Consider the following 27,962-nt stretch of genomic DNA (forward strand, 5'->3'; position numbering starts at 1 on the left):
CTATTCAGTACGGAATTTATGGTTCAAATGGCTAGAGGAAAGATGCAAAGAATAAGAAAGCAATAAAGGGAGGAAAAAAGATTAAGAAATCAGAAAATAATCATAAAACTACAGAATTAACAAGAGGGGGAAAATGTAAGGTAGATTGTATATAAAATGATAAATATAATAAACAATGGAAGGTAAACTGCTTCTCTCTGGATATATTTTCAAAATATTAACCTTCACAAGATGATTTTGTGTAGGAAAATGCATTACTTACTTTAGCTTCTTTATTGTACATTCTGGATCATTCAGCCCACCACATAATAGTTCCATTGTTTTGTCATCAGGGCTTTTGAAGGGCAGCTCTAACTCTATCAATCTATGGCTTTTCCTGAATACTTCTGCAAGATGCCTGCTGCAGGATTCACTCGATATCACTCCATGAAGCCTGCAGAGAATAGTACAAACAATTAAAAAAAACCTGGAATCTGTCCCTATAGGAATTGAAGGGAATGAGATTATGTATGGCAATTGAACTGCCTCACCCTGGATATATTTCCAGAATATTAAAAAAAAAAAAAAAAAACAGTTGCACAGATGAAACTGAAAGGAAAAAACAGTCACTTACCTTAGGACCTCTATTGTACATTCTGGTTGTTTGAGGCCCATACACAGTTTTTCCATTGAATAATCATCTAGTTCATTGAGGAACAAGCATAATGTTCTTAATCTCTGGTTTTTCATGAGTACTTTTGCAATATCGCAGCTGCAAAATTCAAACCCGAGCTCTCTATGAAACCTGCAGAGACAAATCTGAAAACTTACAATTATTTCTTTGGGGGAAAAAGCACCCCAGATTATTGAGCCCATTGCATAATAGTTCAACTGTTTTGCCATCAGGGTTTTTGAAGAACAGATCTAACTCTCTCAATCTCTGATTTTTTCTGGGTATTTCTGCAAGATGCCCGCTGCACAATTCCCCCTGTATCCATGAAGTCTGCGGAGACGGGTTTGAAATATTTCTTGAGAATCCATCATGCAACGTATTTTATTGGAACTGAAGGGAATGTGATCATACAGTGCATTCAGAATGGATTGGGACCCTACCTGCGCGCAGCGCGTGCTGGGAGGGGGCAGCAGGCAAATGCTGTCTGCGTGCCTGGTGCTGGTGCTGATAGGGAAAAACAGGCAAATGCTGCCTGCACACTGCTCCTGGTATTGCAAGGGAGGGGTGCACAGTGGGGTAGCAGCCAAACTGCCCGTTCCGCATCAGGCTGGTGTCCAGGTGCAGAAGTAATGGTGGTGGTGGTGAAAATGAGAAGCCACCGTGGGCAATGGGCAGGAAGCAGTAGATGGGGGCTTCCCAATTTGACCTCTCACTGCCATTGCCTCTGCATCTGGACTCTGGCAGTTCAGCTGTTCTCCCATTGTGCACCATACCATTCTACACCCCTAACCCCAACACCACCATCAGCTGTGTTTACCATCAATGCACTGATGCCCCCCCCCCAAACCCCTGGAGCAGTTTAACTCTGAATGGGGATCACAGCTGCCCTCCCATTGTGCACCACACCATTCTACACACACACCCCAACACCACCATCAGCCATGTTTACTGTTGCTGCACTGCTTCCCCCCCCCCCAGCCCCCCCAGGAGCATTGCCTCCTTCCCCCTCTAAGCTCCACTAGGAGCTGTGCAGAGGCATTTCCCTGCTTCCTCCTACCAGCACCAGATGTGCAGGCAACATTTGCCTGCTGCCCCCTTCCAGCACAAGCACAAGCTGTACGCAGGGAGCATTTGCCTACCTGCCCTCCTTGCTCTCTTCTGTAACCTGTCACTAATCACATTCCCCTCCTAGCCCCCTTGGCCACCATCATTGCCACTTGCCATCTAATTGGCTGGCAACTTTTTGTACCATAGAGCGAAACACCTGGGATAAATGGTGTTTCAGCAAATGAGCCGAGACGAAGAACAAGGGTCGGAGGCCCAGATGCCCATTGGCCAGGGAGAATCACCGGGAAAGGGCCACTCTAGGATATTCAGTGAGTTTTCCCGAAGCCACTGCCCTTGCAACCTGTTCCCCCTCCCAGCCACACCAGAAAAAAATATCAAAAAGTATAATTATTTCTTGAATATTAAGTATGCAATGTATTTTTTAGGAACTGAAGACAATAGGACAAAGTATGGCAACTAAATTGACTTTCTAGATATATTTGTTTTGAGTTGTGAGCCGCCCTGAGTCCCCCTCGGGGGAAAAGGGCAGCATACAAATGAAATAAACAGTTAATAAACAATTTCTAAAATATTAACAGCCAAAAGACACTTATGAAGATCAAACTGAAAGTAAATAGTCACTTACGTTAAGGTCTCTATTGTGCATTTGAGCCCATCACACAACACTTCCGTTACTTCGTAATATGGGTTATCAATGTCCAGGTATAACTCTCTCAATCTCTGGTTTTTCCTGAGTGCTTCTGCAAGATGCCTGCTGCAAGATTCAGTCCGGATTCCTCCAGCAAGTCTGCAGTCCAAAATAATCACAATTAGTTCTTGAAAAATAATTATGGATTTTTTTTAATAGGAATTCAAGGGAATGTATTTATGGCAACTGAACTGCTTTTCTTTGGATGTATTTTCAAAATATTGCTCAATTTGGAATATTTGTGTTCATCAAACTGAAAGGAATAAATGTTGAAGAGAGCAAGGGGGAAGGCAGGCAAACCCTACCTGCGCACAGCTCGTCCTGGTGCTGGTAGAGGAAAGCAAGCAAATGCTGCTTCCATACTACTCCTGATGGTGCAGTGGGTGGGGGGATTCACAGTGGCGTAACAGCCAAACTGCCCATTCGGCATCAGGCCAGAGTCCAGGTGCAAAGGCAATGGTGATGATGGTGAAAATGAAAAGCCACTGTGGGCAACGGGCAAGCAGCAGTGGGCAGGGGTTTCCTAATTTGACCTCTCACTGCCATTGCCTCTGTGTCTCGACTCTGGCTTAACTCTGAACGGGCAGTTAGGCTGCCCTCCCATTGTGCACCACACCATTCTACCCCCCCCCCCACAAAACCCACCATCTGTCATGTTTACCATCGATGCACTGATGTTCCCCACATCCCCCCCAAGAGCAGTGCACAGCCAGCATTTGTCTCCTTTCCCCTGCCAGCTCTACCAGGAGCTATGCACAGTTGTTTGCCTGTTTCCTCCTACCACCCCAGACGTGCAGGCAGAATTTATCTGTTTTACCCCAGCCTCCCAGGAGGAGTGCACAGGCAATGTTTGCCTACTGCCCCCTCCCAGCACCAGCACAAGCTGTATGCAAGGAGAATTTGGTTGCCTGCCCTCCTTGCTCTCTCCTGTAACCTGTCACTAATCATATTCCCCTCCAAGCTCCCTTGGCCGCCATTCCCAGCACCATCATTGCCACTTACCAACCAATTGGCTTGCAGCTTTTTGTACCCTGGAGCGAAACACCTGGGATAATTCATGTTACAGCAAATGGGCCAAGACGAAGAGCAAGGGTCGGAGGCCCAGAGGCCCATTGGCCAGGGAGAATCACCGGGAAAGGGCCAGCAGAGGGGGAAAGCTGGCTGTGAAGGGGCTGAGGTGGATGGCTGGAGGCAAAGGAGACATGGCCAAGGGTGGGAGCCTGAAGGTCCTAGATCCATTCTGAAATTACTCAGACCCCCTTCACTTTTGTCAATTTTTTTATGCTGGAGCCTGATTCTATAGTTGTTCAGATTCATTTTTTTCTCATTAATCTACACTCAAAACTGCATAATGACAAAGAGCATTGTTTTAGAAATGTCTGTATTTTTTTTAAAAAAAAAACCTGAAATATCCCATTGGCATAAGTATCAAGACTCTTCACTCAGTACCTCGTTGAAGCATCTTTGGCAGGAATTGCAGCATCAATTCTTTTTGGGTATGATGCAACAAGTTTGGCACACCTGGATTGGGGGATTTTCTGTCATTCTTCTTTGCAAATCCTTTCATGCTCAGTCAGGTTGGATGACGACTGCTAATGGACAGCCATTTTCAGGCCCCTCCAGAGAGGCACATTAGGGTTCAAGTCAGGGCTCTGGTTGGGCCACTCTAGGACATTCAGAGAGTTTTCCCTAAGCCACTGCCCTGCCCCCTGTCCCCTCTCCCAGCCACACCAGAAAAAAATATAAAAAATTACAATTATTTCTTGAATATCAGGTATGCAATGTATTTTATAGGAACTGAAGAGAATAGGACCATGTATGGCAACTGAATTGACTCTCTTCATATATATTTCTAAAATATTAACAGTCAAAAGACATTTATGCAGATCAAAGTGAAAGTAAATAATCACTTACTCTAATGTCTCTATTGTGCATTGTGGATGTTTGAGCCCATCACACAATAGTTCCATTGCTTTGTTATCTGTGTTGTTGATGTACAAGTATAACTCTCTCAATCTCTGGTTTTTCCTGAGTACTTCTGCAAGATGCCTGCTGCAGGATTCAGTCAGGATCTCTCCATTAATCCTCCAAAGAAGAGTATGAAAAATTACAATTATTTCTTGAAAAACTAGCGTAGAATGTATTTTTATAGGAATTCAAGGACTGTGATTAAGTAAGGAAATTGAACTGCCTCACCCTGGATGTATTTCCATGAAAATCATAATCAAACAGTGGTTGTGCAGATCAAATGGAAAGGTATTTGCATTTCTTACTTTAGCTTCTTTAGTGTACACTCTGGATTATTGAGACCATCACACAAAAGTTTCATTGTTTTGTCATCATAGCTTTTGAAGGACAGCTCTAACACTCCTAATCTCTGGTTTGTCTTGTATACTTTTGCAAGAGGCCCACTGCAGGATGTTGCCGAGATCTTTCCATCAAGCCTGCATAGATGAGTTTGAAAAATTACAAGTATTTCTTGGGAATCCATCATGCAATGTATTTTATTGGAACTGAAGGGAACATGATCATACAGTGCATTTAGAATGGATCGGGACCTTTAGGCTCCCACACTTGGCCGCACCCAGTTCACCTCAAGCCACCTGCCTCAGCCCATACACAGCCACCTTTTCTATTCTGCTGGCCCTCCCTCAGAGATTCTCTCTGGCCCTCCACCCCTTGCCCTTCAGCTTGACCCATTCACTGAGACACCATTTGTCCCAGTTGTTTCACTCAATGGGACAAAAAGCCACCAGCCAATCAGGTGGCAGGTGACAACAATGTGCCTGGGAAGGGTGACTGAGAGGGCTCAGGGGGGGATGCGATTGTTGACAAGTTACAGAAGAGAGGAGGGGGGAAGGCAGGGAAAACCCTACCTCCGCGCAGCTCATGATGATGGTGGGAGGGAGAAGCAGACAAAGGCTGCCTTCCCTTGATCCTGGAGGTTGAGGGCAGCAGGCAAATTCTGCTTGTGTGCCTGGTGCTGATGCTGGTAGGGGAAAACAGACAAATGCTGCCTACACACTGCTCCTGGTATTGCGGGGGAGGGGTGCACAGTGGGGGAGCAGCCAAACTGCGTGTTCGGCATAAGGCTGGAATCCAGGTGCAGAGATAATGGTGGTGGTGGTAGTGGTGAAAATGAGAAACCACCATGGGCAACAGGCAGGCAGCAGTGGGTTGGGGCTTCCCAATTTGACCTCTCACTACCATTGCCTCTCCATCTGGACTCTGGCTTAACTCTGAACGGGCAGTTCAGCTGTTTGTGCACCATTGTGCACCACACCACTCTAAACCCCTAATTCCAACAACACCATCAGCTCTGTTTACTATCAATGCACTGATGCCCCCCAACTCCCTGGAGCACTGCACAGCCAGCATTTTCCCACTTTCCCTGCCCAGCACCACTAGGAGCTCTCTATAGGCATTTGCCTGCTTCCTCCAAACCACACCAGATGTGCAGGCAGCATTTGTCTGCTTCCCCCCAGCCTCCCAGGAGCAGCGCACAGGCAGTGTTTGCCTGCCCCCCCCTACTTGTTCTCTTCTGTAACTTGTCACTAATCACATCCCCCTCCTAGCCCCCTTGGCCACCCTTCCCAGCCTCATCTGTGCCATCTGCCACCCAATTGACTGGCAGTTTTTTGTACCATGGAGCGAAATATCTGGGATAGATGGTGTTTCAGCAAATGAGCAAAGCCAAAGGACAAGAGTTGGAGGCCAGCAGGGGAAGAAAGATGGCTGTGAATGGGCTGAGGTGGGTGGATGGAGGCAAAGGAGGCATCGCCAAGGACGGGAGCCTGAAGGTCCTAGACCCATTCAGAAATTACTCAGATCCCCTTCAAATTTGTCAATATTTTTATGCTGCAGCCTGATTCTATAGTTGTTGAAATTCATTTTTTTTCTCATTAATCTACACTCAATACTGCATAATGACAGAGAATTTTTTTTTTTAGAAATGTCTGCAAATTTATTAAAAAGAAAAAACTGAAATATTCCATCGGCATAAGTATCCAGAGTCTTCACTCAGTACTTTGTTGAAGCCTCTTGGGCAGCAATTGCAGCCTCGAGTCTTTTGGGGTTTGATGCAACAAGATTTGCACACCTGGACTGGGGGATTTTCTGTCATTCTTCCTTGCAAATCCTCTCATGCTCAGTCAGGTTGGATGATGATCCCCAATGGACAGCTACTTTCAGGTCCCTCCAGAGATGCTCATTAGAGTTCAAGTCAGGGCTCTGGTTGGGCTACTCTAGGACATTCACAGAGTTTTTCCTAAGCCACTGCCCTGCCACCTATTGCCCTTCCCAGCCCCATCAGAAAAAAATATGAAAAATTCCGGTTATTTCTTGAATATCAAGTATGCAATGTATTTTAGAGGAACTGAAAAGAATAGACCATGTATGGCAACTAAATTGACTCTAGATATATTTCTAAAATATTAACAGACAAAAGAGACTTATGCAGATCAAAGCAAAAGTAAATAGTCACTTACTCTAATCTCTCTATTGTGCATTGTGAATGTTTGAACCCATTGCAGAATCCTTTCGTTACTTTTTCATCTGGGTTCTGTCTGTCGAAGCATAACTTTTCCAATCTCTGGCTTTTTCTGAATATTTCTGCAATATGCCTGCTGCAAGATTCAGTCATGGTCTTTCCACCAAGTCTGCAGTCCAAAATAACCACAATTATTTCTTGAAAAATAATTATGGATTGTATTTTTATAGGAGTTCAAGGGAATGTATTTATGGCAACTAAATTGCTTTTCCTTGGATATATTTTCAAAATATTACAATTTGGAATATTTGTGTTCAACAAACTGAAAGGAATAAATGTTGACATATTGTAGTTTTGTAAGAAATTCACATATTCACTTATTACAATTTTGATTGAAAGATTCTTTACAGATTATATTTTCTAAAATGAAATTCTTTAGGTAGAATATTGTATCATTCGTAAAGAGAAGGGAAACAATACTATGTTATATTAGCACACCTCTTTGTTGTTCTCCATAGTTTAAAATTCCTCCTGGATTTCAGTAGGGAGGTTTTTAGCCAGTCCCCAGAGGCTTCTCTGTTTGGTTTTGCCTTTGTTGTTTAGCCATCACTACCCCATTTGCTAAGCAGCTAAAACTGCACTCTCTTCACAAATGTTTCTGAAGATGGTGCAGCTTTATCCATATGTAGGATATGTTTGCTAAGAAGTTGGTTTGAAAAATAATTAGAAACACAGCGAGATGCTGGGTGCAAAAAGTGAAAAAATTGATTGTGATAGGAATTGGGCAGGAAATTGAGAGAGAAAGTAGCCATGGGAATGAATGCTTGCTGGCACTTGTTGAATCTTCCTGGGCACACTGTGCAGTTCTGGGTCTGCTTGCCAACCTACAAGGCAGGAGGCAGTAAAAAGAACAGAGGTGAAAGGGAAATAGGTGAAGGGATTTGGAGGTAGTCCTTTTTCTTACCAAAGACGATCCCAGCATGGCTTGGACTGGGTGGGTACTCAGTGACCCGTGATTTTTGGTTAACAACTACAACTGTGATATATTCTGCAGCTGAAAGGAAGGAGGCCCTTAAAGGGGGAGTTAAGAAAGATTCTTGCTTTGGATTCAATGGGGAGTGAGGGAAAGAGAGATCAAACACTTCTTTGGCTATATCAGGCACTCCCAAGGGAAGCTTAGCAATTTGGTGATATTCTTGTGAACTGTTGAATCAACCATAAAGAAACCTTTTTATCTAATTTCCAGAGCCTTTCTGGTTGCCTGTGCCTGACATTAATCTCAACAGAGTTGGGTGGGTTTCAAAAGTTTCTACTACCAGTTTTGTGGTCGTGGTTAGGTTGTGTTGGGGACATGTGACTGAGTGGGTGTGGACAATTTGACATCACTCACGCCCACTCAGTCACATGACACCCCCACTAGCCATGCCCACTGAAATGGTGGTGAAAATTTTGGGGACTCTGACAGAGGAAAGCAGGGGGAGAGAGGGAAAAACTGCCAAAAATAGACTGCTAGAGGTTTTAGGGTGTGGAAAAGCCGTAGGTTTTCTAGAAGGAATTGAAGCATTCAACTTTGCAGCCCTTAGGCCACGCCTGTGTTTATAAACCTGATGGGCGAGTAGGGGGTGAGAGAACAATGGAAAGGAAAGGGTGGGAGATAGGAAAAAAAATTCAGGCGGAGGCACTGGACTGTGCAAGCAGGATGGGAGGGAGTGAGGAAGTTCACCCGATCCTGGCTTGAGACTAGGGGGGAGGAAGAACCGGCCGCAACCCCCCAAAACACCCCCAGGCAAGGAGGGGGCAGTGGGAAATCACACAACCTGGATTGCATGTGCCCACTAGTGCCCTGCAGTCATGCATGTCACCCCCACCCCACCCTGGGTTCCTCCTACTGTGACAGGTGCCATATTGGAAGGGAATCAGGGATCCCTAAAATATCTGGACTAAGTAAGAGCACTACGAAGCAACGCAAGTGACTCCATGCGTCTCTCTCTATAAAGTTGTTCATGTATGTCCATTATATTCACACATACAGATGGCACAAGCATGCATACAAACCCTCCATAAAAACCCCTATGCGTGCAACCAGTGAAAAAAAACAGCTTTGAGGATGGGGACGGAGAGGTCTTCAGCTGACCCCCTTCCCTCAGCAAGATCTGTTTCTCCGTAGTTTGTAGGCAGAGACCAGGGAGGTTTTCCTGCCCCTTTGACCCTGCCCAAGAAAGTGGCTGCTTTTGATTTCTGCCACTGCCTCTTGATAGAACCAAAAAGGGGGAACCTCCCAGCCCCGCCAGAAGACACCAACTATAGAAAATGTTGGCAATGGACTGGAGCTTGGAGGGGGATTAGTCAGCTGCCGCACAGCTTTCTGCCAGCAAAGAAGCAGAGCAAGAGGCGTGGAAGACACAGGCAGGCAGGTGGGGAGCGGGCCAGGCTCGGCCATGCCATCCTGGATCCCAGTGACGTGCGGTGAGGTTTATGGCTGATGAGGCACTGACACAGGGGTTTCAAATTTTTTTAGACTTATGGACTTCAACTCCCAGAATTCCACAGCCAGGCATGCTCAGTTCCAATTTAAAATGACAGCATTTGTTTTTCTCCTTTGCGAAAAAGTTTTCCTTCATTCTTTTTCTTCTCCCCCCCTCCCCCCTCTCTCAAACAGACACATGCACACAGAGAAGTTGCATCCCTCTCTCCCTCACTCTCTCTCAAACAAACACAAACACAGAAGTTGAATTGGATATATTTTCCAATGGTTTGAAAGCAGCTCCTCTGCCATACCTCCCCCCCCATTCCCCTGCTGCCTTCCGATCCGAGCCTTTGATTGCAGGTGGACCCACGTTGCCTTTTCAAACTTGTAATCAGTGAAGCTGGGCTTATATACTTTTATCCAGGTGTGTGTGTGTGTGTGTGTGTGTGTGTGTGTTTGTTTGAAAAGGCAATGTGCAATCAAACTACACTTGGGGAGGGATCTACACTTGAGGATGAAGTTTGAATTCCTCCCCCTCCCTCCGACCCACACACGTACCTTTTCCAGCTGTTTCAGAGAGGATTTCAACTCTGCTCTTGCCTGCCATCATGAAAAGAAAAAAAATGTAAAAGGAAAAAGGCTGAGCTAGTTACTGCCAGAGTCATCGTGGATGACTCTGGTTAGTGCTTAACTGTTTAAAAAAAGCCATTAAAAAAGTGCCCTCTACAGGAGGCAAGAGAACGACATGCCTCATCTACGTCAGGAATTTTTTGGCTTTTAACCCTTGCTTAACTCTGCTCAAGTGATCATAAAACGCCAGACTAGTTGAGGCATGTCGTTCTCCCACCTCCTCCTGTAGAGGGCACTTTTTTAGAGGCTTTTTTAAACAGTTAAGCAGTAAGCAGAGTCATCCACTCTGGCAGCAACTAGCTCAGCCTGACCTCAGCTCTTGCCTTTTTCCTTTTACATTTTTTTTCTTTTCATGATGACAGTGGTGAGGCTCTGTCCCCCCCGCCTCCCCTGACGGCACGTCCCTACTGGAGCCCATGGCACTTTCCCTTCATCCTGGGTGCCACCGCTTCATCTTGGCGAAGACCAGGTCACCACACTTGTAGTGCAACACTGTTCACCTTCGTTTTGCAGTGGGAGAAGGAGGAAAGCAAATGGTGGTTCCGTGGTGATGCTCTGGGAGGGCATGCAGATGTCAGCAGCCAGGTAGGGAGGGAGGGCAGCAAGAGTGGTGGCAGCTCCTTCCAAGCAGAACCCACAGAGGCGGTGGGCAAGGTGGGCAAAGCAGCCCCAGCGCACCTGTTGCTGGGGAGGCACAGTGATCACTCAGCCAGGATCGCTTTGGCCTCTCTGCCACATGCCATGTCCTGCTCTGGCTAGCCATTCAACTACACCTGTGGTGACCTGGTCTTTGCCAAAATGAAGCGACAGTGCCCAGGATGAAAGGAAAGCACCATAGGCTCTGTGGTGGCATGGCTGGGCATGGCCTGCTCCGCACGTGAGGGGCTGCCAGTGGACTGCTTTGGAGCCTGAAGCCCCACGGAGCCAGCATGGGAGATACAATGGCTAAGGTGGAAGGCAGCCTTTTCTGCAGCATCCCTCTCCCTTATTTGGATTGTCCTGAAGAGGGGCTCTGCCTTTGCAGAAACAGAGCAGGCGCATGTGCAGCAGCCCCAGGATGTCCACTTGCCTTCCCAGAGTACTACCACCCCTCTCAGCCCCAGCACAGTGCCTGCATTTCTACCAGGGGCGCTGGGCTGCCTGGATGCTGACCTCGTAAGGCAAGCAGGTGTGGGGGACCACCAGGAAGGCTGTGTGGCAGGCAGGGAAGCATGGCAGGGATGGGGGAAGGGAGCAAGCAGCCTACTTCCTTCCCCGTGGCACTGCCATGCTTCTCTGCCTTTCATGCCACCCTCCGCTTGCCTGCATTCGCAAGCTGGCCACGGGGATGCCAGGAAGGCCACATGGTAGGCAGGGAAGCATGGCAGGGCTGGGGTCAAGGGGAAGGGGGGAGGGGCAGCTACCTATGCTGCAACTCACAGGCTTACCTGGCAGACAGATCAGGGCCGCAATGCTTCAGGTAGGCAAGCTGCAAAGCAGAGACTCGGCGAGGTGCATGCACAGTACAAAAATAAATGCTTCTGTGCAGAAGCAAAAAACAAGATGGTGCCGCCGTAGGCACCATCGATTGAACCAGTTCAGGGATGTGGCAGGCCAAGTTATTACCTACTCAGCCGAACCGGGCCAAACTGGTAGTAACCCACCTCTGCACCAGACTCATTGCTCATGGGAAGGAGGCATCTTTGAACATGGTTGTGGGATTGTAGGCAGTTCTACAGTACATCTCTCCAGCAGATGCAGAAACTTTACTCCAACACCGACAGGAGACGGAAGGAAAAATGTGGAACGTAGAAGCAACAGTACTCCAATTAATCCAGCAATAAGTTCAAAATGCCTAGTTTCCATCTACACCAATGATGCAACCATTTTTTTATGTTCCCAGAGTGGTTCTTTGAGACACTTGAAGGAGAAGCAGACAAGATGAGAACATCTCTCACTCAATGTGAGTTTATTATGGGATCCTGAGCCACAGAATTTTCTTCAATACTTTATTTGAATGACATCTTGATTTACTCTCAGTATGCAGAGGCTCATAGGCAGAATGTGGGAGAGGTGTTGCAAAGCCTTTGAGAGGACAAACTGTTTGCCAAGCTTGAGAAGTGCATCTTTGACCTCCAGCAAGTAGACTACTTGGACTACATAATAAGTTCATTCCTAACTTCTCCCACAGGGTTAAGCCCCTCACATAGTTGTTAAAAAAGAAAGGTAGGTTTGTGTTAGATGGGACGAATGGAAGAGACAGGACTCGATTATCAGCAATAAACAGCTCTTTATTTGGAAATTATGTACAACCCAGCAACTTGCCTATCTGACAGGTCACCCTTTTATAGGGAGCAGTCAGATAGCTCGACCAATCACATTTGAACTAGTTTCCCACCGGAATAGCAGACTTGAGTGCTCCTGGTTACATCTCTCCTCCCCCTCTGGCCAGCAAGCTGTTGGGATGTCTCTGACTCACCAAAGAGTTATTCTGTTTTGTCTACAAAACTCTTCTATCACTACCTCTCTTCTCTGTGTCAGCCGGAAGTCCTGAGAAAAGAAAGGGCACTTCCAGTTCGGCTTCGGGCCTGACAAAACCTTTGCAAAAATCCCCCCTAGTGGAACTTGGGAGTGGTGGGCACATCACTTTGAAGCTCTGTTTCTACCAGCAAAGGCTTTTTCCAATGGGCTGCCAAAGCCTACAGGGACACAATCTTCATGCAGGCTTCAGCAACCTATTGCTTTGCTGGTACAAACAGAGCTTTGGAGGGATGTGAATATCCCTATGGGCCTCCTTTCTCATCTACAAAGTGCTTGAGGAGTCCTTTGCTGATGAGAAAGGAGGCCCGGAGGCACAAGCACACCTCTCCAGGGCTCCTTTCTCATCGGCAAACCTCCTTAAGCCCTTTGAAGCAGTGATCCATAGGTGCATAAAAACTTTTCACCCCCAGACCTGGAAGCTTCAGGGGACCATGATCTCATGCAACTTCAGGCACCCATCTGCTTTTGCAGAGAATGGATGCCTGAAGTCCCATGAGATCAGGGCAAACAGAAGCTTCCAGTCTCTGCGAAACGTATTTGCGTGCCAAGGCTTGAAGCAACATGATTTTGCTGCCAAAACCTTCCTTCGGCATGCAAATGCTTTTCCAAGCCAAGTGGAGGAGACTCACTGAGGCTGCTGCTGCTCCACAAATGGCAGGCAGTCCCGGTAAGTTAGAGAAGCTGAGCAGTGCACTCTGCAGGAGCAGACAAAGAAACAGAGAGGCTGAAGAGCAGAAAGATCTTCATAAGGTAACCAGCAGAGCAAGATGTGGGGGAGCAATTGTGGGGACTCCAGGAGAGGAAGAATGAGGTATCTTAGCGACTCGGGGGAAGCCTTGGGTAATCTGAAGAAGGTAACCACTACCATCACTACACCCCCCCCCCCCACATGCCCTTCCCCACCCTGAGATACCTCATGTACACTTAATGACCCATTTGATTAGCGGGCAAAAGGAGGGAGTGATCACAGTCAAGTTATATGATTCACTCCTACAAATCCTCTGGTTACGAATGTAATTAGCAGGCTCCATTATATTCATAATTCAAGGACTACCTGTACAATCTTTAATTAATTAGCAATTATCTTGTGAGTCAATATTTATATTAAAGTAGATTCCCAAAATCCTAAGCAGAAGAAATTTTCAGGGAACTTTACTGTATTAAAGGAAACTATTAAGCAATTGAAGAGAAAGTCCAAGAAGTGATAGCAAAATGACATAATCCACCCAAATAACAAAAAGATTGCTGTAAATTTCAGATAAAAATCATAGTGCAAAAAAATTAAGCCAAATGAGAATTCCCAAAAAAATGACCATTTATAGACCTATAAATCTGCAAAGCAAAGCTGCAGATTTTTTAATCAGTAAAATCGCTGTCATATCTGCAAATTGCTTAATGAACATTTATACATTTCTGAGCTCATCCCTAGGAACTGACCTCCTCCCTAAAATGTAGCCCCTCTGCTAAATTCTCAGCAGTTAAAAGCTAAGAAAGTGTCTCATATCCCCCAGAACCAACTATCATCATACCATTTTGATTAAATCACAGACAGAGTTGTATCTTAGAAAACAGAAGGAACAGAAGATAATATGGTTAAATATCACAATTGTAATTATCTTTCTATGGATACTTTTCCAAAATTCAAGAGAAAGTAAAACATACCAAACTTAAAAGTAATACTGATCACTCACTCTAGTCTTTCAATTTTGCAGTGTGGATCTTGGAGCCCCTCAAACAGGAATTCTGTTGCTCTGTCATCTATGTCCTTGAAATACAAACGTAACTCTTTCAATCTCTGGTTGTTCTTGAAGACTTCAGCAAGATGCCTACTGCGGGACTCTTTGAAAGACCAATTTTCCAAACTGAAAGAACAAGTAAAATGATACCTTCTGGTTAGTAGTATCACATATAAAAATAGACAAATAGCTTCCGGTGGCGATGGGCAGCCTGACGAGCGTCTCCTTCAAAACGCTCCAGTCCTGAGATCATGTTACACTGTTTGGACAGTGTATATCAACTGTCTGACAGTTTGATAACCCTTTCCTCAGGTGAAGAGGAAGGGGGGGAGCTGCTGAGCGTGCGTATAGCTCCATTAACCCACCCAGGAGATAATTCTGGGGTGTGGAAGGTGTGAGCCCCCCTGTAGCTCAGCACACTCCGTGTCCGGGATTTATTCTGCTCTTCGCAGAAACAAAGGCTCACGACCACCCCTTCATCAATGTTTGATTTACATCTGAGCAAGAAGTAGGCAAAGCAAATATCGGAGAGTCCACAACTGCAGGTACATTTAAGCTTTAGCTCCATTTTACAAAACTCCTTCTGTTAAATCTAACGACGCTGGAATTTTGAAGGTGGGGCTGAACCGAAACTTAACAAACTACTACAGAGTTTAAGATCACTTAAAACAGCATTGATTTATTAACAAGTTATAAGAGTAATAATTGAAGTAAGTGTTCTGTTTGGGCTTAACAACTTGGTGGAAGATAAGCTTAATTGAATACTAGAAGTGGTCTCAAAACAATTTAAAACAACAATGACTTCAAGGAGTGCTGGCAGCTCTCCAGCCCCGACAAAGAAATTAGTCATTATTACCTCCTCCTCCTCCTGTTCCTGCTGTTGAGGTTTTAACTCTGGAGGTGCTGCAAAGAGCCTTAAAGGATGCTTTAACAGAACAGGCTTATGCTTTAGAACTTAAGATTGAGGAAAAAGTTACATCTGCCTTCAAGGAGGTCTCGGAGAAAATTTCAGGGGTCAAAGAGCTAATCCAGATTCGCAACCAGGAAATAAGATATACTATAAGCATTTAAAGGTTTGTCTAGCTATGTATCATCATTGGATGACAGAGTGGAAGAAATTAACCAGTCCAATGTCAATTTAGCAAATTTCGTTTCATTTCGTTTCACTTTATTTGTATGCCGCCCTTTTCCCTGGGGGGACTCAGGGCGGCTCACAGTTCAAAAGGGGGAAGGGAAGGACAAACAATTTACAACATAAAACATAAAGCACTACACCATTTAAGAACTCAACAGTCATACAATTCGAGTAGGGGTTAGAGTCTTTAACCCCAGGCCAGTCGGGATAGCCAGATTTTAAGTGCGGCGCGGAAGGTCTGGAGGGTGGTGAGGGTCCGGATCTCCACGGGGAGTTCGTTCCAGAGGGTCGGAGCAGCCACCGAGAAGGCTCTCCTCTGGGTAGTTGCCAGTCTACACTGGCTGGCTGATGGAATTCGGAGGAGGCCTAATCTATGCGATCTTATCGGTCTAGTGGAGGTAATTGGCAGTAGGCGGTCTCTCAAGTACCCAGATCCAATACCATGAAGGGCTTTGTAGGTGACAAGTAGCACCTTGAAGCGCACCCAGAGATCAACAGGCAGCCAGTGCAGCTCGCGGAGGATAGGTGTTACGTGGGTGAATCGGGGTGCACCCACGATCGCTCGCGCGGCTGCATTCTGGACCAGCTGAAGTCGCCAAATACTCTTCAAGGGCAGCCCCATGTAGAGCACATTGCAGTACTCCAACCTAGAGGTCACAAGGGCACGAGTGACTGTTGTGAGGGCCTCCCGGTTCAGGTAGGGTCGCAACTGGTGCACCAGGCAAACCTGGGCAAATGCCCCCCTGGTTACAGCTGACAAATGGTGTTCAAAAGTCAGCTGAGGGTCCAGGAGGACTCCCAAGTTGCGAACCCTATCTGAGGGGTGTAGAATTTGACCCCCCAGCCTGAGAGATGGAACACTTGGCCAATTCGTGGGAGGGAAGCACAACAGCCACTCGGTCTTTTCTGGATTGAGCACAAGCTTGTAAACCCCCATCCAGTCTCTGACAGCCTCAAGACCCTGGCTCATCACGTCCATCGCTTCATTGAGTTGGCACGGGGCGCTCAGATACAACTGTGTATCGTCCGCATATTGATGGTATTTTATCCCGTGCCGTCGGATGATCTCGCCCAGCGGTTTCATGTAGATATTGAAAAGAAGGGGGGACAGGACCGAACCCTGCGGCACCCCATGTGTTAGGGGCCTAGGGGTCGATCTCTGCCCTCCGACTAACACCGACTGCGACCTGTCCGAGAGGTAAGAGGAGAACCACTGTAAGACAGTGCCTCCCACCCCCACCTCCCGCAGTCGTCGCAGAAGGATACCATGGTCGATGGTATCGAAAGCCGCCGAGAGCTCAAGGAGAACCAGGATGGAGGCATGGCCTCCATCCCTGGCTCTCCAGAGATCATAGGTCAATGCGACCAAAGCGGTTTCTGTGCTGTAGCCAGGTCTGAAGCCGGACTGGAATGGATCGAGATAACTGGCTTCCTCCAAGGATCGTTGGAGCTGAAAGGCCACCACCTTCTCAACAACCTTCCCCACAAAGGGGAGGTTGGAGACTGGACGATAGTTGTTTAAAATGGCTGGATCCAATGATGGTTTCTTCAGGAGGGGTCTCACCACCACCGCCTTTAAAGCAGGGGGAAAGACCCCCTCCCGAAGGGAGGCGGTAACAACCGCCTGGATCCAGCCTCGTGTCACCTCTCTGCTGTTTACAACCAGCCAGGAGGGGCACGGGTCCAGCACACATGTGGAGGCACCAACAGCTCTCATCGCCTTGTCCACGTCCTCAGGGGTAACAGCTTGAAAATCAATCCAGCGATGGCTTACCAGATTATCCCTTAGTGCCTCGGCTGGTTCTGCAGAATTGGAGTCCAGGTCCGCCCGGAGCCGAGCAACCTTGTCCGCGAGGAATTGGACGTAATCCTCAGCCCTGCCCTGCAGCGGATCGCCCGTGTCCCTCCTATTTAGGAGGGAACGGGTTATCCTAAACAGGGCAGCTGGGCGTGACTCAGCGGACGCAATCAGAGAGGCAATATGTGATCTCTTAGACGTCCTGATTGCTCGAATGTATTCTCTGATGCAGGTTGTTAAAAGTGCTCGGCTCGATTCGGATTTACTGGACCTCCAATTGTGCTCTAGGCGTCTCTTCCGGCGCTTCATCTCCCAGAGTTCCTCAGTGAACCAAGGAGCCCTCCGGGATCCACTGCCTCGGAGCGGCCGTAGAGGCGCAATCCGGTTAAGGGACTCCGTCGCTGCCGAGTTCCAGGCAGCAACCAGAGTCTCCACCGGACTGCGGGCGAGAGTATCAGGAATAACCCCAAGCTCCGTCTGGAACCCCAAAGGGTCCATAAGTCGCCTGGGGCGGAACCACCTGGTCGGTTCCTCCTCCCTACAGTGGGGGTTTGGTCTCCGAAAGTCAAGCCTCAATAGGTAGTGGTCCGACCATGACAGGGGCAAGATCTCGCTACCCCTCAGACCAAGATCACAATTCCACTGCTCCGAGAGAAATACGAGGTCAAGCGTGTGACCTGCTGAGTGGGTTGGTCCCTGGATTACTTGGGTCAAGCCCATGGTTGTCATGGAAGCCATGAACTCCTGCGCTCCATCAGAGTGTTCACCGAGCGAAGGTAAGTTGAAATCCCCCAGAACCATAAGTCTGGGGAACTTAACTGCCAGCTCAGCTATTGACTCAAGGAGCGAGGGGAGGGCTGCTGCAACGCAGTTGGGAGGCAGGTACGTTAGCAGCACACCCACTTGACCCTTGAGGTCCAACTTCACCAGCAGGGACTCACACCCGACAAGCTCCGGAGCAGGGATCCTACGAGGTGCTAGAGACTCTCGGATAACAATGGCCACACCCCCACCCCTTCCCTGGGCCCTCGGCTGCTGGAGCACCTGAAAGCCCTCTGGGCACATCTCTACGAGGGGGACTCCTCTCTCCGGGCCCAGCCAGGTTTCAGTAATACATGCCAGGTCTACCCTCTCGTCTAAAATTAAGTCCCGGACGAGAGGAGCCTTATGAACTACAGACCTGGCATTTAGCGACAGCAGCCTGAGACCAGGGTCCTGATTACTCGCGCCACCTGGCCTTGGAGTGGGACTCATAGGGCCGGAAGGAGGGATCTCTGTAACGTAGCGAGCCCTCCTTCCCCGGTAATGGCCAGCCCTAAAGTCCCCGCCATATCTGCCCCTCCCTGTTAAGACCGTAATGCTCCGGCCCACTCCCGTGCCCGTAGTCCCTCCACCCACCCCCATAGTCCCCGCGTTTTCCGACAGGCCCTTCGAATCAGTCATCCTGAGATTGGAGTGGGCCCAGCTCCCCCCACACTTCTGCGAAGCACTCAGTGTGGGGGAACCCGGTTCCCATCCCAGTCTCACTTACATACCCAAACATTCACTCACTCACTCACACCCCCAGAAGAAATTTTAAAATACAACAATATAATAAAAAGGGAATTACACAAGTCTAAAAGTGGGGTCATTCGCTTACAGTCATACACATCCACACTACTTACAAGGAACAATTTGCGCAGGTATAAAAAGGTGATAAAAATACGCGAGTAGTCCATACATAGAGATATAAAGTCCAAGGGGCAACAGCACGGTGGTAGACACAGTTCAGGGGGAGAGATGTAAAAGTAAAAGTCCAGCGAGGCAGTTCATAAAGGTGAAAACGTAGTTGGAGAAGCAAGCTAAGGTAGATGGTAAAGATGGTAAGCAGGAAAGCCCCCCCCCCGCCACAAAGGAGGGCAAACCGGGGGGGCCTTGCACGCCCAATAAGATGGATTGTAGATTGTAGATTGAAAGGCGCTGGATGGGGGGGAGAGTTCAAAAGGGCTGTAATGATGGTTACAAACTAGCCACTCGATCACATTAAATAAAGTTGAAGAAGTTCAAAACAAAATTGATAACACAGAATCAGAAGTTACAATGATACAATATAAAGCGATGGAATTTGCTTTGCGAATAAGAGGCCTCAAAGAGAATAATCAAGAAAATCTGAGGGAGATTTTTTCAGAAGCCTTTGACCAACTAGTTGGTCAACCGAGAGCGGACTACGACTGGCAAATGGACAAAATATACCGTGTTAATTCATGGATTGCCAGACAGAAACAATTACCAAGAGACATTGTAGTTTATTTTGCTACGAGGAATACAAGGAATCTGAAACCACAAGAGTCCTACAAAACCAAGTTGCAGATTGCGGGCCAAGAGATGACAGTTTTGAAGGAAATTCCACCAAAAATGTAGAGATCTAGAAAAGACTGTGGATGCCTACTGGACGAACTTAAAAACCGCCAGATACAATACAGATGGGAAGTTCCAGCTGGATTAGTGGTTAATTACCTGGGACAAAGACACCGTCTTAATTCAGTTTGGAAGGCCAGAGATTTTTACAGCAATGTATTAAAGGCTGGTTATCCTTCATCTCCAGGACCCAGAGAAAAGGAGCAAGCAGGAGAAGTTAGACGGACCATTGGAGGTGGCCCAAGCTTCGAATCTTCTTGTGAACCCAGAAGGATTTAAAGAGCAAAGACAAACCCAAGCGGCTACCAAACGCAAGGAACAGGAATTAAAGAGGCAACAAGCCCAGACAATAGCTCAAGAAACCATAATAGGTAATAAAAGGTTCAGCCAGACACACGCCCAAACCGGTTCTATCGGTGGCACTGTAGGCGCCGCCATTATTTTTTGTTTCTGCGCATGCACAGAAGCAATTTTTTTACTTCTGAGCATGCACAGGTAGCACATGCCCAAAGTGCGTCCCTGAGCGAACTGACAGTAAATGAAGCCGAAACCCACTCCTGGTGGTAGTATACGAGGTCTTCTTCTAAAATCCACCACCATTTCTATGGTTTTGAGTGTACCATATTTTTCAGAATATAAGACACATCTTTTTTTCCTCAAAAAAAGAGGCTCAAAATCTGGGTGCGTCATACATCGAATACAGATTTTTTTGCCTCCCGAAGCCCCACCCTCTTCACCAAAATGGCCGTGCATACCCTTATGGAGGCTTTCAGAGACCTCCTGGGGGCTGGGGAGGGAAGAAATGAGCAAAGAATGGGCTGCTTTTTGCCCCTCCCCCCAGCAGCACTCTATGAGCCTCCATAAGGCTGTGCATGCATTTTTTTTTACAAAAAACAGGCCCGTTTTCGTGAAAAAAATGGGCTGTTTTTGCTAGTTTTGCCCCCCCCAGGAGCACTCTACAAGCCCCCCCCCCCCAAGGCTATTCATGCCTTTTATTTGAAAAAAACGGGCCTGTTTTCACAAAAAAACGGGCCGTTTTGGGGAGGTTTGCAAAAACTTTTTTTTCCCTTTTGGAAAGCTCTTTAACTGATTGATGAGAATTATATGGATGAAATGCTGTGCCAGCAGGAACAAAGTTAGGTGATGTAGATTGTCGGCGATTTCCTTCTCCACCACATGGATAAGTACACCTGGAAACATCTACCTATCTACCTACCTACCTACCTACCTACCTACTCACTCTGTCTCTCTCCCTACCTAACTACTGTATTTCTTCCCCTCACTCTCTATCCTTCTATCTACCTATCTACCTACCTACCTACTGTCTCTCTCTCTCTCTCTCTCCCTACTTACCTACCTACCTACCTACCTACCTACTGTATTTCTCCCTCTCTCTCTCTCTCTCTCTACCTACCTACCTACTCTGCCTCTCTCCCTCCCTACCTTCCTAATTTCTCTCCCCTCTCTCTATCCCTCTACCTACCTACCTACCTACTCTGTCTCTCTCCCTCCCTCCCTATCTACTGTATTTCTCTCTCTCTCGCTCGCTCTCTCGCTCTATCTACCTACCTACCTCCTCTCTCTCCCTACCTACCTACTGTATTTCTCCCTCTCTTTCTCTCTATCCATCTATCTATTTACCTACCTACTCTGTCTCTCTCCCTACCTATCTACTGTATCTTTCTCTCTCTTTCTATTTCTCTCTCTCTATCCCTCTACTTACCTACCTACACCCTCTCCCTATCTACCTACTATATTTCTCAATCTCTCTATTTCTCTCTCTCCCTCTACCTACCTACCTACCTACCTACCTACCTACCTACCTACCTACCTACCTACTGTATTTCTCCCTCTCTCTATCCCTCTATTTACCTACCTATTCTCTCTCCCTACCTACCTACCTACTGTATTTCTATCTCTCCCTCTCCCCCTCTCCCTCTATCTACCTACCTACCCCCATCTCTCCCTACCAACCTACTCTTTCTCTCCCTACCTATCTACTGTATCTCTCTCTCTTTCTATTTCTATCTACCTACACACACACACACACACACACACTCCCTACCTACCTACTGTATTTCTCCCCTCCTCTCTCTATCCCTCTACCTACCTACCTACTCTTTCTCTCCCTACCTATCTACTGTATCTCTCTCTATTTCTATTTCTATCTCTTTATCCCTCTACCTACCTACCTACAGACACACTCTCTCCCCCTACGTACCTATTGTATTTCTCTCTCTCTCTCTATTTCTCTCTCTCTCTCTCTCTATTTCTCTCTCTCTCTCTCTCTCTCTCTCTCTCTCTCTCTCTCTCTCTCTTAGTGGTTTCATTATCAAGAACATCTAAAATAAAATACTAGCACTTTCTTACCTCAGATCTTCTAAGTTTCTCAGTTGTGTCAGTGCTTTAAAGAAGTCATTCACATTTCTTTCATCCAAACACCAATCCCTAAAAAGGAAAGATACAGACTTTTACTTCAGTGTTTCCAGTTACTCTACTTTGCAAATATATTCCAGTCCATTTGAAAAGTAATCACAAATAAATTCACTCATGTTGCAGTATGAGAAATTAGTAATAGAAAAAGGCCACTTTTTAAATGAAATGGTTACAGGTACTCTTTGACCAACAAAGATTGGAATCTGCCCATTACAGTCAGAAGTCATGACAGCTGTGCAGTTCCCATGTGATTGTCTTACTTATAACTCCCTACCCATGCTCTCCCCAAAGTGGTCATTAAATAAAGCAAAGGATGCACCATGTGCTTGCTGGGAGGCCCTGGGAGGCTTAGTGCAGGTTCTGCCATGGGCCTCGTGAAATCACTCCTGATGAAACCCCATGCTCTGATTCCCTCCCCTCAGGCTCCTCATAGACCTTAAGCCTCCTTCTCAACCTACCAGATCCCATATATTCCACCCCAACTGTCATCACCAATTGCTCATTTATATTTGTAGATCATATTGAGGAGATCTCCACAGCTCCACAGTGCTCCATAGTGTCAGCATTCCAACTAACTCCTCATAACAATTCAGAACTCCAAAACAAAGTCCATCAAAGTAAGAATTTATTGAAGAAGTCATATTGGCTTATCTGGAGAAAACCTGAATCTGAAATATTGTGTTTTCCTCCACCCATACTAAAACTCACATCCTGCCCTGTTCAGTGACATTCACATCACATAGCCCAATCAACCCCCTGTCTCAACTGCCGCCAAACTTTGGTCACTCCCCTCCAGGTGCCAGCAGTCCGGCCTTGATCCAGGCCTTGATCTCATGAAAGAATATTGCTATGATTTACTCCCTTCGCTACTCTCCTGTTCCCACTGTGGCAGCTCTGTAACATGTATCCAGGGCTGACACGTAGAGCACATTGGAGAAGAGCAAACTGTTCTGTCCCAAGGCTGTGTGCTTCACTTCTGGAAGCAGATGCCATTTTCATACTGACTTCAGTGAATTTTGGCCACTGCAAAATCGTGCTCACTTCTGAAGTGGGCCATGGAGTTTACAGATGGACCAGCTTGCTCTTCTTCTCCAATGTGATCTATGGGGCACTGTAAAGTTTATGGAGCTCTCTGGAGATGGCTCTGCAGAAGAGCAAGCTGCTCCATTGCTAACCGACATGGCCTGCCTTCAGAATTGAGCACCATTCTGGACTGCTACTATTCAATTGGCCACTCTGAAAATGGTGGCCACAGCTGGGATCAAGCCACATGGCTAGTGAACAGCATGACTTCTCTTCCTTCCCTAATCTACGTTCTGGAGCTTTGGAGCTCTTCAAAAGGTTATGGTTTCTATGGGTGATGAAAGGTGAGAAGAATGGTGTGGGATCCAGTGGAGTGGGAAGCCATTTAAAAGAAGATACAATAGCACTGAGCCTCTTCAGATCAAGCATTTATTTTAAAAAGCGTCTTCATTTTGTTAAGTTGCCTAGAACAATAATAAAGCAGTCTTTAAAAAATAAGTCTAATCATTTGAACATTCTATAGGCATTTATAGTTATTGACTTACTTCTTTGCAGCAAACAGCTTGATTAGCACAAGAAAAAAAATCTGCCTCTGCCTCTCAACAATTTGCCTTGTGCAGCAAACAGCAAGTTTCACTTTCAGTTTCAGCAGGAGCCTCCCAATCAACTTTCAGACTGCAGGGATTGCTATAGCCCAGTGATGGATAATCTTTTCGCCATCATGTGCCAAAACCGGGGGGGGGGGGGAGTGCAGGAGGGGTCATGCGCTGGCATGCCCACACCCATAATGTTATGTACGAGACCCCCCACGTGCATATGTGCATGATCCCCACCCTCCCCCTGCTTTTGGTGCATGATTAAACCATTTTTCACCCAGAGGCTTTCTAGGAGCCTGGGGATGGCGAAAATGGCACCCCCCCCCCCCACCGGAGGCCCTCCAAAGACTTGAGGAGGCTTTCCTGAAGTCTCTGGAGGGCAAAAAATGGATGGATGAAGGCCAGTACATGCATGCATGCGGGAGCTGACAGAGCAATGCCTCATGTGCCCTAACAAATGGCTCTGTGTGCCACCTGTGGCATGTATGATGTAGGTTCACCATCCTGGCTATAGCCTATTGCTGCCTCCAAAAGCCCCATTTTCCCTGTTTGCTGCAAGGAGGTAAATTGCTGGGAGGCAGAGGCCAAAGGGTAGGGGCCAGTAGGTGGGTGAAGCTACATTCAGTGTATAAGACACACTCAAATTTTCATCCTCTGTTAGGGGGGAAGGTGTGTCTTATACTCTGAAAAATATGGTAGTTGTAAAGGTGAATGACTGCAGGGATGTTGCAGCATTCATAACTTCAGAACTGAATACTTAGTAACTTTTAGGGGTCCATCTTAACTTTAAACAACCTATCATAAGTCAAGAACTTATTGTATGTCTAGAGCATCTCTTGAAGGAATTAAGATTTGAAGTGGCATCCTGAATACAAAGAAAAGAAATAAGAACAGAGAATATTTCAGGAATCTCTAAGTGCAACAACACACTTAAGCACAGTCTGAGGAGAACATGAGCTGTGGCTAAAGCAGAAGAGTGAAACCTGGAAAAAGAACTCTTCAGCCAGCTTCATTTCCAACAGGTAACAAGCAGCTACAAAGTACAATGTGCAAATTATTCTTGTTTCCTTCTATTGGAGGGGGGAAAATCTACATTGAAGCCAATCTTCACAAGAATGAAATAATTTAAAAAAACTGAAACCTAAAGCTGTAAAAAGAGGCCTCAAATGTTAATCCTGCAGTTTATTCAGTATAACAATTTTCTCAACAAGACTAGAAAATGAGCCCTTTATCAATTCAATGCTGAAGCAGAGATATTCTCCCAGGAATTGTCTCCAAGTCATACCACTGGGAGGAATTTCTTATCTTTCACAATCTATATCTCTTATTTGGAATGAAAAATGAGAAAGGGTTTGAATTAAAATCTCAGATAAAACTACATAGTCAATCATTTTTTTAAAAATGACTAATTTCAAAATGACCTTGTTTAAGGGAGGAGCTTAAGAAATTTCCAATTATTACAGAAGCACCTTTTTATGTTATCTGCCATGTAAGAGGGAAAGATTTACATGCAATGAAACTCTCAAATGTTCTAATTCCGTGTTGAATTAGCTCTTTTTAATTAAAGGGAGAAAGACCTGAGTTTTACTGTTGCCCAGTTAACCTCCAATCTCTTTAAAGACTGTCAGGAGTGGGCTCTGCATAAAATAATCAAGTTTTTAATTTGTTTATTTAAAATTGCTACCCCTCTAGCTCTCAATAGCAATTGCCTCTCTGATCTTGATATGAGATGAACACTTCCTGGTGATATCATTGTCAGGCTCTTTAAGGTTGAGCAGGATTGATTGGTATTGGCCTCACAAAAGAACAACTGCTCATTTTAAATCATCCTCCCATCCCACCTAGCCCAAGCTATCTTTTCATTCAATTAGAATAGAGCTGGAAGGGACCTTGGAGGTCTTCTAGTCCAGCCCCCTGCTCAACCAGGAGAACCTATACCATTTCAGACAAGTGGCTGCCCAGTCTCTTCTTAAAAACCTCCAGTGATGAAATGCCCACAATTTCTGAAGGCAAGATATTCCACTAATTGTTCCCACTGTTAGGAAGTTTCTCCTTAACTCCAGGTTGTTTCTCTCCTTGATTAGTTTCCATCCATTGTTTCTTGTGCTGCCCTGAATATAAGTTGACCCTCTCTTCTTTGTGGCAGCCTCTCAAATACTAGAATACTGCTTCACTTCTCAGAAAATACTTATTTTCACGTCTAAGGACTGAAAGCCATCTTTAACTTAGCTGCCCAAACACACTTATGCACACTCCCAAGTGACATTTTTTGGTCTATTATTATATTTGAGACAGTAAGTTATAGAAAAGTGGTCACAAGATCATAAACTAAATGAAATTTTCAACAGACTTTCAAAATACTTACTCATTTTCTGGAAAATCAAAACTGTTAACACAGAGTTTCTGTAAACACTGGCAGTGTTGTATACAGTAGCTGAGGATCCTCAATTCCATGTCAAAGTAGCACTCATCTCTTATTTCAGTGATATCGAATAGTGCTCTTTTTATAAAATTGTCATCTTGTGTCTCATATAAATAACTAAATATTTCTGTTAGCAATTCAAAACCATAACTACTATTTTTAAGATTATTTTTCACCCAGTCTAGCACTAATTCTTTACTCTTAGGAGAAATTTCCCATCCAAATTCTTTTTTCAACTCTCTCATTCTATTTTCTTCATTTAAAAAACCAAAGAGGAAGCGAAATCCTACTGCAATATCAGTCCTAAAAGATCTATGTGTTTCTAATAATGTCCGCAAATTTTTATTCTGAATTTTAGAATGCTGCTCATCTCCTTCTTCTAGGACATAAAACAGAGCAGCAAAAAACTCCTGGAAGCTTAAATGAATAAAGCTGTAAGTTTGAATACAATCAATGTCCCTTTTGAAGATGCTCTGATTCAGAAAAAGGGGGAGGGAGTTTCCCTGATCTAAAATGTGCTTCTTGACTTCTTCTTCCATAAATAGTATTTGCCGTTTGCGGATTCCTTCTGCAGCCAAAGAGCATAAACCTTTCACATTGGTTTGGACATCCTGTTTGGATTCTTTATGGTGAAACTTTAACAAACTGGAGAGATACAGCATATATATTGCAGTAAGGGTGTATGGTGTCTTCTGAAGATCTTTGCCTCTCTCCATCTCCTGTTTCATCACTGTGCAGATGATCCAACTCACAAGGGGAATGATACACATGGTGAAAAGTGTATCATTTTGTTTAACAAATCTGAGAGCTTGAGCTGCTTGGTCTTTATTTTCAAAAAAATTGTAGAAATATTCTTCTCTTTCCTTTGTAGAAAATCCCAGTATCTCAAAATAACCTGGACGCTCTAAACATTGATGGAGTTTCTTCAAAGCAGTTGGTCTTGTTGTGATTATAAGAGAGGATTTAGGAAAAAGCTTTTTTTGAAATAAGCTGTTCAAAAGAATTCTCACTGGTTCCTTCTTCCAGGGATCAGTGCAAAAGTAATTTTCAGGCTGATCAAAGGAATACTTTAATTCATCAAACCCATCAATTATGAATAGAAGCTTTTCTTCATTCTTCAGTATATTTTGAATGACATTTTTCAATTTGTGCTCCTTGAGCCATCCTTCTGAAATTATCTCTGCAATGCTACTCTTCTCTACCTCTGCATGGAGATTCATCTTTCTACAGCAAATATAGAAAACATAATTAAATTTGTCCTGGTAAAGTTTTTGAGAAGCCCAATCAAGCATGATTTTTTTGACCATTATGGTTTTTCCAATTCCTGCAGCTCCTTTTAGTACAACAACTTGTGGAATTAATCCACATTTATCAGGGTTAAATAATGCTTCAATACTGGTGGAAGACTCGGCTTTTTTTCTGATGATTTTATCATGTTTCCATCCTATAGCAAGAATTTCATGTTCTCTCTCCTCTTTAGATGGGTGATAATCTAGGATCATTAGCTTTGAGTATCTGTCATTGAAGAGCACATATTCACCTGGAACAGCATTAGGATCTTTCATTGTTTTGAATTTGTTTTTTATGTAGTCTCTGTATTCTAAAGAAAGAATGAATAAAATTAGAAGTGTGAAAAATAAGGCTTGCACAAGACAGTTAATTAAGTGTTTTGTCTGTGTATCTTTCTCCTTAATCCAGAGGGTGGCCCCATCCACCCTCTGGATTAATATGTTGAATGAAGTTGTAGGATACTTTGTTAGTTGGTTTGTCAGAATTTATGTTAATAGGCAAATACTTGTTAATCAGTACATTAAATAGTTATCATTTTTAAACTCTTTTTATTCAACACAACATTTCTCAAATGAATGTATCAAACACTAACAGGTTATATAAGGTTATTTCTTT

The 27,962-nt window shown here is 45.3% G+C and overlaps 1 protein-coding gene across 1 annotated transcript; it reads right to left on the bottom strand.

Moving 5' to 3' along the window:
• On the bottom strand, nt 1–27,622 carry LOC116505389 (NACHT, LRR and PYD domains-containing protein 3-like). The gene is made up of 11 exons (XM_032212597.1): nt 26,001–27,622; nt 21,951–22,028; nt 14,616–14,747; nt 14,206–14,376; nt 13,144–13,209; nt 4,682–4,852; nt 4,323–4,493; nt 2,346–2,507; nt 614–784; nt 263–433; nt 1–31 (listed from the first exon to the last, which is right to left on the bottom strand). Exons 1-11 carry the CDS (start codon nt 27,620–27,622, stop codon nt 1–3), a joined length of 2,946 nt encoding a protein of 981 aa, XP_032068488.1.
• Between the last annotated feature and the right edge of the window lie 340 nt (nt 27,623–27,962).

Source organism: Thamnophis elegans, chromosome 1 (genome assembly GCF_009769535.1).
Source record: "Thamnophis elegans isolate rThaEle1 chromosome 1, rThaEle1.pri, whole genome shotgun sequence".
Taxonomy (NCBI): domain Eukaryota; kingdom Metazoa; phylum Chordata; class Lepidosauria; order Squamata; family Colubridae; genus Thamnophis; species Thamnophis elegans.